The 11,019-nt window shown below is 36.6% G+C and overlaps 1 protein-coding gene across 5 annotated transcripts; it reads left to right on the top strand.

Moving 5' to 3' along the window:
• Positions 1–239: 239 nt before the first annotated feature.
• Positions 240–9,226, top strand: LOC107601493 (calcium-binding protein 2-like). 5 transcript variants are annotated; one of them, XM_016293693.1, is made up of 9 exons: positions 2,399–2,478; positions 6,086–6,196; positions 6,424–6,510; positions 6,767–6,961; positions 8,056–8,086; positions 8,174–8,305; positions 8,548–8,657; positions 8,738–8,885; positions 9,004–9,226. In XM_016293693.1, exons 3-9 carry the CDS (start codon positions 6,466–6,468, stop codon positions 9,027–9,029), a joined length of 687 nt encoding a protein of 228 aa, XP_016149179.1. In that variant the 5' UTR covers positions 2,399–2,478; positions 6,086–6,196; positions 6,424–6,465; the 3' UTR covers positions 9,030–9,226. The 5 variants fall into 5 exon arrangements, with proteins under 5 accessions (XP_016149177.1, XP_016149179.1, XP_016149178.1 ...); XM_016293692.1 differs by having other exon boundaries at positions 6,086–6,510; XM_016293691.1 differs by lacking the exons at positions 6,086–6,196; positions 6,424–6,510; positions 6,767–6,961 and adding an exon at positions 240–397 and having other exon boundaries at positions 2,236–2,478.
• The last annotated feature ends 1,793 nt before the right edge of the window (positions 9,227–11,019 follow it).

Genomic DNA, 11,019 nt, shown 5'->3' with positions numbered 1-11,019 from the left:
AGTCTGACGGAGAGAGAAAGGCACCAGTATAGACTGAAAGATGTGGAAAAACAGAAAGAGTTTTAAATTGATTTCTTTTGGTTTTTAAAGAACAATTACCACATTTGCCAGGTCTTTCTAATTTAGCTCGAGTTACTGAAAACAGTTCTGAAAAATTCACAGGAGAGTAACAATTGTAATTGCACGGAAGAAACTCAGATAGGCCCATACTGGGAGGGGTAAAACAGGTGTGTCTTACTGTGTGTGTGAGAGAGAGAGAGAGAGAGAGAGAAAGAAGAGGAAGAGAAAGAGAGAGCGTGCCATTGTTGCAGGGATGTTCATGATTATTCGAGAAGGATCAGCAGGAGGGGCAGGTACCGGCGGCATGAGCGCTTCACCGGAGAGAACAGCCAAACAGGTAGAGTTGTGCATGCATGAACTTCTATGTGCGTTTTATAGACATTTGTCTTTAAAATATTAAGTTCTGAACATAATCTGCTTAAAAGGCAAAGTGAGTCATTTTTGTAATATTTTCCTTTATCCCATCTTAATATGCACAGACAACAATACCTAAACCATTGGTGGATTGATTTCCATGAAAAGTGTAAACTCTGACACGATCAGAGCATTGCCCTGTTTTGTTTGAGCACTCTGACGAGTCTGGCACAATCAATGACATAAATCTGGGGGTGGGGCCATCTGTTTGTCCAACCAATAGAAGACAAAGGAATTGTAAACCTTTTTGAAAGGCCTAAACCTTTTTTGAAAGTTTTATTTTTGCAGTTCTATTTAGTGCAGATTTAGACTGAAATTACACTTAACGGTTAAGATAAAATTTGAATATGTAATTTTACTGGATTAGCATGCATTACAGTACGAAACAATACAGTCAAATTTGATTGGCTGAAGGGCCGGTCACACTACACTTTTCATTCCATCGACTTCCATTCATACTCATGCAAATGTAGAAGAGAGAAAGCAAAAGCTCAAGCGAATTTCGCTGCATTCTAAAGTTCACGGTTGATCACGTGAAAACGTGACCAATAGAAGATTGGTGTGGCCTCTTAGATGAATTAAAAGAATGCAAACTTTAATCCTGCAGGATTGGTGGGTTGCAGTAAAGTAAAGTAGATCACATATTTTTACATTTTGGATGCATTATAGCCTATGTAGAATCATGTTAAAAAATAAATAAAAAAAGACACCAGAGAGCTTAACGTCATTATTAGGATGCAGTGTCCGTAGAAATTAGGCTCGTTTGAGATGAGCAAAAATCTGCCCAGAACCGATCATCGGTGATCACCGCAAGATGCATGCCGGTTAGAAATGTGTCCGAGGGAAGTCTGCCTTGCTTTGATGTCACGCCGACAAAAATCTCGAGCGCAGTTGCTCTCCACCAGCTGCGCTGATCAAAAGCACGATGAGAAACGACTCGCTGTCGCTGATGACACAGATTAATGCTCACTGGTTCAAACAACCGTGATGTTGTGTTCTCTTCTAAAATGTAAATTTTTTTTATCTGATATCATGTGATTATGTTTCAATTATGCATGAATATTCCCAAACACTATGCCAGTGCGATCTCTGTATGAGATATGTGATTGTTCTCATATTTCTAAAAAATTCTAAAATACATGTTTGTATTCAAGTAAAAATGGGTGATAAATATGTCTTTTGAATTGAATAAATAGCAAGTATTATGAGTGTCTTGTTCATCATATTTGTTTTCATATAAAAGCAACAAAACTGAAAAGATATAATGTTTATTAGCAGCACAGCGCACGAGTGTGAATAGCGTGATTTCCACCTTGATCTCGTCACTCTAAAAAATGCTGGGTTAAATACAACCCAGTGCTGGGTAAAATATGGACAATCCCAGCAATTGGGTTGTTTTGACCCAGCAGTTGTGTTACTACTCAGAGGGTTCCGCTGGGTCAAAACAACCCAATTGCTGGGTTTGTCCATATTTTACCCAGCACTGGGTTGTATTTAACCCAGCATTTTTTAGTATCTGTTCGTTCCACTTCGAGAGGTCAGATCTGTCCGTCTTGACTGCGCTTATTTCACTCCTCCCCGCACCGCAGCCGCCTACTCTAGCCGCATCTCAAACGACTCTAATCAAACCTTATGTGTCCTTCACTCCCATTACGCAGATAATAATTGCAATTATGTTATAATTAGCTATGTAAATGTCCCCGGTTGCTGATTAATCATCAGCTTGGTTTAGGATGTCTGACCTCCTGTGTCTTCTGACAGGTCCAGGCCGCAATCAAGAAGAAGGTGGAGAAACAGAGGAAGCAAGTTGAAATGGGTGTGGTGGAGGTATTTAACAGTAATTCAAGACCTAAAATGGGACAGAGAAAGAATCAGCCCCTCCCTCCACCCAGCAGAAGCGGAGATGGTGAGGAGGAAGATGAGGAGGAGCCTGTTGAGACTGGGGAACAGAAGGAGAAGGAGGAACTCGACCTCAGACCTATCGTGGATTCTGTTTTTGGCCAAGTAAGAGTACACAATTCATATCACAAACACATACTGCCATTTCATGCCCTTCTACCTATAGCAGTCTCACTGTGATCCAAATCTAACTTTGTTTTTCACATTCTTTGTTGTGTTATTACAACCAAAACTGCTTATAACCTATTCGTAATAGAACTAGAGTGGCTATACATCAAATTACTGAAGGCCCTAGCAGGTCTATGCTGATGGGCATTCCTTGTCCCTGCTCTGTTAGGTAACATTGTTGGTACATGATACGGACGGTGCCTTGTTGAGCTCCGCCAACTCATTTCTTTTCTATTCTAAGTGACACTCACTGTGAGAGTAACTGTTACACTATTACAACTTGAAAACCTTGAAGCTCAGAGTCAGACCCAACATTTATTTTGATTCAATGGTAACATATCCGTCATGATATATGACTAGCTGTATATTTCACCTGTATGGTACCCTTGGATGAATCTAACTGTTAATGCTAACTTTTAATGTTAATTAAATTTTTTTTTTCAAAAACATAGCACGATGTTGTGTTAGTTTAACTCAAAATTTAAAGTCAATTTTAAGTCAAAATATTATTTAAAATAATTTCACTGGAGCAAAGTCAGGCTGATTAAGTCACAGTTTTATTTAGTGTTATTCATAAATAATTATAATCTTATTAATATTTGGAATAATTTTTTCTTCTTAGTTTTATTTAATTTTACTTAAATTTGTTATACTTTTGTGATTTGGTTTTGTCAGTTTTATTAGTATTTATCAAGCATTACTAATTCAGGTTTAGTTGTTTTAGTTTTTAGTTTAAAGTTAAACTTAGTTTTAGTTATACTTTCTTCAGTTAGTTACAACATTTCTAACTTATGTTGACATGTTTTGCTTATTAAATTTTATTTCATATTTTGTTTTTAGTTTTAGATAATGCTAATAACTATAATTCAGTTTACTATTCAGTCATCTTTTTAATTGAACCCAGTTAATTTAGATAAGTACATACCACATGAAGTACATTTTTTTGGTTGCCTCGAAAATTCTGCTTTTCGAATATATGACGTTAAATGTTCTGAGAAGGTACATGTGTCCCAGAGCGACTTAACTTCATTAGCAGATAGGTGGTTAGGTGACTGTCAGGCATGAGATGACAGGTTAAGGAGCTGTCCTAACAAGCACATCTGTTCCCTTGTGGTTCACCCGCTCATGACCTGGTCTTAGCCTTGTGGTGTTGCATTCCCACACTAGGATAACCTTGCATCCAGTGCTTATCACTTGATATTGAGCTTGATCACCAGCAGTGAGCACACTAGAAACCCAATCTTGCCCACTCACCTTTCTGGAAGAGGGATCATTGCTTGTATTGTCATAATTATTTAATTGGCTTGGAGACATAGATAGCTACACACTAATTTAGGATAATGCATTCACTGAGTCATTGCATAAGCTGTGTATTAACAACTTTTCTTGCTTATACTCACATGAAGTTAAAAATACAAATAAAAATACTGAATTATTATAGGTTACATTTGTATTTATAATTTACATCTGCACAGTAATTATCATTAGAGCATTCACTGAAACTCAATCCATTAGTTTATGTCCTTTGAGAATGGGTATTGTTAGATAAAAGAGTTAACACATAGTTTAGGTTGACTAGTCTGACATCTGATTATCTTTAAGTCAATAAATAAGAGTTACTCTCCACCTAAATGGGAGGGTAAAATCGATTTAATAATAAATTAAGTCCCCACTACACATATGGCAGTCTTCAAAAACAAGGCTCTCAAACTACGGAGAGGTTGATAGCTAGGTTTTATTTTCCATCTCTGGCCAGTTGATTTATGGCAACAAATTAAGGTGTTTATTATAACAATGAATTTTAATAGATTATATATAGCTATTAACACAGCTTTAAAAATAATAGTTTAGGAAAGGGACTTTGAAACGATTTGATGCCAAGGACCCCCAAATAAGATGATTGTGAGGCATCCACTTTCTAAAACATAAAGGCATATTTAGATTTTCATGTACATGACAAGACCTATTTATGATGTGTGAGGAAAAAAAATTTATTGTTTGCAAAATTACATAAATATTTTAAATATTAAAAACATGTTTTAGTATTTTATATAATATAAATCAAATATTTTGCAGACTGGCAGTACCTCCTAGTGGCTACTACTTTAAGATCCTCATTCTAAAACAAACCAAATTGTCCTGACCTGTCTCTCTGTCACTACACACACAGAACACTATATGATTGCTAGTGAACACAAACACAGCTGGACGCAGTCCCACAATGCTCTGCTGCTAATAGAGTGACCTCGTCTGACTTGATTCTAATCTGTTGGCCCAAAAATGCAGACTTCATTAGATGAAGACAATCAGATTCCTCCTCATACAAACCCCACTTCCGTCATGATGGATATTATTATGCACTATATTATACAATAAAAAGTAGCATTTATCTATTTGCTGATCTTTTTTGAAAACAACAAACCATAATGTTGGCACAGAAAAACATTTTAATAGTATGTGTGTGTGGATTAGAGTAGATTATAGTTCTGACAGGCTGGTAACACAGGGCAATGTCACTGGGTTTTACTAAAATATGAGTGCGGATTAAAGAGTGGTTCTCTGTTCATCTTCCCAAAGGTGTGTTCTGATTAGTCCGGGATTATCACACGCACACACACAACTTTAACCTCAGTGATGAAAAGACATAATCAGTTTCTTTTTTTAACCTTCTGTATTCTTCATTTCTCTTTCTCTGTCATCTTCTTCATAGTAATGCTACAAGCTAAGAACTCTTTCTTAGTGATCTACCTACAATCAGAACACTAATAAAAATGCTGCAATTTTTATCGCAAATTATCTTCAGAGCACAACAATTTGAGTAAATTGAGTAAACATGAATTTCAGATGCTTTAATAATGGACTCCACAGGTTTGGCTAAAGCCTGATGATCATGTTCTCCAGCATGATTTTGAGATGATCATCTTGTGCTGCAACGTAAGAACACAAAGGGAGTCTGCATGAGCAGTCACAAATGTTATTTGACGAGTGACCTAGTAATAGTACACAATTGTTTACTTCAGTATTTTCACTACTATTTTTTTCTTTATTTTGTACAATGCTTCTTTGTTTAAAAGTGTTCAAAGTCTTGAAGCTTTGTTTTTACTTTTTAAATAATTTATTCTTTTTAAAATCATTTTAATATTTGATTTGTTATTAAATTTTGAAAACCAGATTTAAAATGTGGTGTCACGTCAAATAATTGAATGATATTTTAATGTTGAGCAATACAGTGTGAATTAAATGCACACTTATTTCGCACAATATGTACTTCAAACCCTCTGAAAAATACAAATATTAGTCATTGAAAAATATTAGCAAAATGGATAAATATCGCACATTAATCGACCACTGCTCTTTCTTGCACTTATTATTTGCTTCTCCTCGAATCTCCTTGTTCTCTTTTTCTTCCTCTCGGTACATCATCCTGTGGCTCTCCGACTTTAATCTCAAATATAGAGGGGGGGATTAAAAAAGGTTCTCATTTTCTCATCTAATTCTCACCCTCCCTTACGTCCCACTCCTACTCTGCATTCCTCTCTTTCAGCTTGCAAATGAAATCATTTGCATGGGATTGCCATCTGTGAGGAAAGTGAGTGGATAGGGAAGAGAGGGAGAGACGTGGAGATTAAGCGAGATATGAAGATGACAAGAATAGGTAAAAGTATGCTTGTTTTATGAAACATAATGTTATTTGTATTTTGCTTTTGCTTTGTCAGATAGTTATAAGAGAAGGGTCTGAGATGAAAAAGAATGCAAAGGTTTATAGATATATTTGTTGGGTTGGTTTAGGAAACTAAACAATGTGGACTTTTAAGTAGCTTAATATGGAAGCAGTTGAGTGTTGTATTGTCAGTCCACTCGATAAATTAATTATATAAAAAGGGCAGAAGAGGAGAGGAGGGCATCTTCACTGAGGACTAAGGCATGGGAAACTGCACCAAACCATCCCTGAAAAACAAAATTAAAAAGGTAAGAGAAACATATTTAAAGGTCAGGGCCTATATATCGGGGGACTGTGTTTTTGTGTTAATTGTAATATTGAAATGAGTGGGAGAGGAATCATACTTTAAAACTTAATAACTCTTAGATATACTGTATTGTAAAGATAGTAATCAGTATTTCAGTAAAATTATAATACTTCAGTAGTTTAAGGACGTGTCAAACAAATTGACTAAACTGTGCTTAATTAGATTATGTCTCAAGTAAAATGTGGCCCCACCCTAAGGGTGTGGCTGAGGGTAAAGGGGCTGGGCCAGTGGTGCCAGGGCCCCGCCCACCCGGAGAAGCAGATGGAGAAAATGAAGTAACTTCTGAGTTTAAGGGGCCTCTGAATGCACTAGTCCAAAACTGCACCATGCTGCATAACATCGTTGGACCAGCATGCATCTTCCTAAGACAGGGCTTCGCAAAGTCACAGCTCGTATGTACTATGAAAAACTGAAAACACAGTGTTTCAGCATCTACATTCTCCCCTTGCATTCATCCAAAAGATCATCTGAGCTATTTCAGCAGTTATCTCATCATCGTTGTCAATCATCCACATTTCACTCCCTCCTCTAGTGTGATGTAAAAGATCATGCGGACAGTTGAAAGAAATGTAATCCTTTATGCAGCCTTAAAGTGGTAAAAAAAAGCTGATTGTTAGGTTAAAGCCTATTTGTTTGGCTGCCATAAAAACTATGCTACCACTCAAACAGTACGTGGGGAACAGTACGATTTTATCTGTTATACTCATATACACACACACACATATACATATACATACATAAATAAAACTGTTTCTTCTGGTCCTCAAATCTGAGTGGCTCCTTAATTTTTACGTAAACATATCTGTTATGTTGAATGAATGACAATGGAATATTATTTCACCCATATTTTGACGTTTTATTCTCACAAAAAAAATCGATCTATATGAATTAAAAATTAAGCAGCACAACTTTTTTCAACACTGATATTCTATGTAGTATTTATAAATAAATATATAATCATTTTATCCATAAAAAATGTCTCTTGTTGAGATGAATGACACATTTTAACAGCTTTGTATTAAAAAGACGTGAGGATACTCGGTTAACTAAAGGATTTAGCACTGGATTTGTGGCATATGTAATCCACCGGTTTATACGAATGCGTGTGTGTGTACTATATGGTATTGGGTATTATACACAAAGCTGTAAATGGAAAAGAGAATCATCTGTGGGATTTTCTCATATGGCACTCCGTTTAACCTCATCCTCTCTCTGGACAATGTGTTGTGTCTTTCTCTGGGTCCTCCTCAAGTTAAACCCCCAAATCTACTTATCTTTTAGCTGTTGTCAGGCAACTTTCACTTATAATCTAGTGACTACCCATTTCACTACATTACCTGTCCTCAAACAACTTTCTCATTTCCACATCCCCACCCAAGTGTTTTGTTTGAGTCTATTTGATGATTCAGAGAGATAATGTCAAACAGAGACATGTCTTCAAATGCATCAGTGTTTAACATCTTTCTTATCTGTCTTATTTTAACAGGACAGGGAACTGCGGCCAGAAGAGATAGAAGGTATTCACAGAAACCACACACCTCACATAAGAGTGAGAAAACATCCTGTTCATGCATTTCATCACCTCTATCCTTGTGTTCATGCAGAACTAAGAGAAGCCTTTAAAGAGTTTGATAGGAACAAAGGCTACATCAACTGCAGGGACCTGGGAGAATGCATGCGGACGATGGGATACATGCCAACAGAGATGGAACTCATTGAACTGAGTCAACAAATAGGCGAGTTAAATCATCCCTCAGAGAGCATTCATGATCTGTGTACCGTCTTGCAAACATCATCGTACTGCATTATAGTTTAAATGTCTGAGACCATGTTAAAAATATGGGATTTTGAACATTTTGAAAATAAATAAATAAATAATAATAATAATAAAATAGATAATAATAAATATTAAATATTTGTATTAAATTAAAGGGAAAAAAAACTAATATTTGAAGACATATATTCCTATATTTTTTAGGTGGGGGTAAAATTGACTTTGAGGACTTTGTGGAGCTCATGGGCCCCAAAATGCTGGCAGAAACAGCAGACATGATTGGAGTCAAGGAGCTGAGAGATGCCTTTAAAGAGGTAAACACACTCACTTACACATGTACCACTGTGCTGACTGCAGCTGTCAGTGGCCTTAATGGCAATTTACTGCTGTGCAGTTTGACTCCAATGGAGATGGGCAAATCAGCATCACAGAACTGAGAGAAGCCATGAAGAAGCTAATGGGGGAGCAGCTAAACTCCGGGGATATTGACGATATAATTCGTGATGCTGACCTCAATGGGGACGGACTTGTTGATTTTGAAGGTAAAGGAATGATGGACAAATAATGACAACTAATACTTGCTTTTCTTAACATTTTTAGTTTACCTCACTGAATATTCTGTTTTCTTTTTGTTTTGTTCTTCCTCACTCAATTTTCCAGAGTTTGTGAGGATGATGTCACGCTGATGGATTATTTTCATCATGAGACTCTAAGAGGGACACATGGTGCAGCAATCTTCAACATGCCTACAATTTGTAAAAATGATGTTTCATTTTATTTATTAAATAAGCATTATTATGCAAAAGAGCAATGTCTCATTTCAATAGAGTAATGTTGTAAATGTACTGTTTAACTGGTAGGCCTATTTTCAAAGATGTATTTGTCTGATTAGGAGTGTATTGAATTTGTAGTGTGCTTTTAAAAAATAAATTAAAATCATTTGATTACAGTGGTTTGTTAATTACCTGTTTATGCCTCTTCTTCTTAAAAATGGCAATTTATACCCATGAAATCAATTACTTTTTTTATCATTGTTTTTTACATCAAAAGTGTTACTGCTGTTTTATTCGCCTATATTTATGTAAACGAATGATCTAAAATAGAGAACTTTATATATATATATATATATATATATATATATGTCTAATTCATTTTTTACATATTTTTATTTTTAATAGGCTCATTTATAACATTAAATAAAACATTTTGTAAGAAACCTAAGTGAATTAGCCTATATATTATTTTGTTTTTGTGTAATGTTTTGTTTTCAGAATCGTGGGAGAACCGTGATCTCTATTCTAAAAATAAATTATCCAGAGTCATAGTTTAATAAATAATATCTGGCATCTAACTAATAGCCTACTATTACTGTTTCTACTAGCCTATTAAAATGTAGACTAATGTACAATCTTACAGACTTTGTGTAGTACAACAACAAGGATTTGGTACATTTATAATGCATTATAATGCCGTTTCTCCAGTGTGCAAATTTCTGCAAAAAACCACCCCCTCCACCCCGATATATATATACATATATTTGTTATATATAGGCCTAGATGAGTGATGTAAGCTCATCATGCGGGTTTCCAGTCAGTGCAGAAAGATGAATGCATGGAAATACCGCCATCTTCTGGCTGGGTCTTAAAAAAAAAGAATGTTCAGCTCACATGTTGTTCATGAAAACAAAAATTAAAATGCTTTATTTTCCCTAAATCTAATTCAGTATATATATCAGTTAGATGCAGTGATGAACGGGGTCCACTAAACATCCAAGATGGCTGCTAGTTGAGTTATATTAAAATAATGTTACTTAATTAAAATGCTAAAAGTGAGGATGTAAGCCTACAACTTGTAAACTGACATGTTTCACAAATGCACCTTTTTCTCCTTCCTATTACTGCAAGTTTCATCACAAGTCTCATGATTTTTATTGACAGCCATGATGACAGATTCACAAAGGCAAAAGTTTGGTATCAAGCTTTTAGCATTTTATTCAAAAGGTGACCAGGATTCTGTACAGCAGGCAAAGGGAGATTTCTAGGGAACAGGAGCTTTCCTCTCCTCATCCCTTTATCTCTCTCTCTCTTTGCATCCTCCTGGGGAAAGGGGGATTCGAGTCGGGGAAAGAACAGATGACAAAAAATGTAAATAAATTATGGAAGGAAAAAAAGAAGCCATGCAGGAGAGAAAGAGAGTAGAGGAACTAGGGAGGAAGAGGGAAGTGTTTTTATTGGTGTCTCCGTCCCACGCAGAGACACTCAGAGGCCTGGGAGAATCACAGCCCCGCTGGGCTTTAACAGCTTGACAGACACAGACTGCAATGTGAGCCAGGGAGTCTGTCACCCCGAAAACATCTGCCCCTTCATAACGGCAAGACATGGAAGATGCAGCCTCTTAGATGTCTCTCCTCCTCTCCTTCCTCTTGTGCCCCTCTCCCTCTGCTCCACCTCTCCTCTTCCTCTCCTGGTCTGGCCCTCACTTGCTGGCCATGGTGTAGCAGCCGTGTGGGTGCCACTGCATGTCACGGATACGCCTCACAGATTGAAACTGAGGGCAACGGGCACCATACTCGTTAAAGTGTCTGTATTCACCCTTCTCCAGCAGGTACTGGCTGCCACGGTATCCGGGGTACTGATAGCCCACCCAGCTGAAGAAAACAAAGAGGTTAGTTTGTGC

Source organism: Sinocyclocheilus grahami, unplaced genomic scaffold (assembly GCF_001515645.1).
Source record: "Sinocyclocheilus grahami isolate Dianchi unplaced genomic scaffold, SAMN03320097.WGS_v1.1 scaffold306.1, whole genome shotgun sequence".
NCBI classification, from domain to species: domain Eukaryota; kingdom Metazoa; phylum Chordata; class Actinopteri; order Cypriniformes; family Cyprinidae; genus Sinocyclocheilus; species Sinocyclocheilus grahami.
This window is presented reverse-complemented; position numbering and strand designations above follow the sequence as displayed.

Excerpts from the sequence above, each read along its gene's own strand:
- LOC107601493 (XM_016293691.1), top strand. The coding sequence starts at position 314 with ATGTTCATGATTATTCGAGAAGGATCAGCAGGAGGGGCAGGTACCGGC. Across the intron at positions 2,479-8,055 it reads TGGATTCTGTTTTTGGCCAA|GACAGGGAACTGCGGCCAGA; the intron begins GTAAGAGTACAC and ends TTATTTTAACAG. Across the intron at positions 8,886-9,003 it reads CGGACTTGTTGATTTTGAAG|AGTTTGTGAGGATGATGTCA; the intron begins GTAAAGGAATGA and ends TCAATTTTCCAG.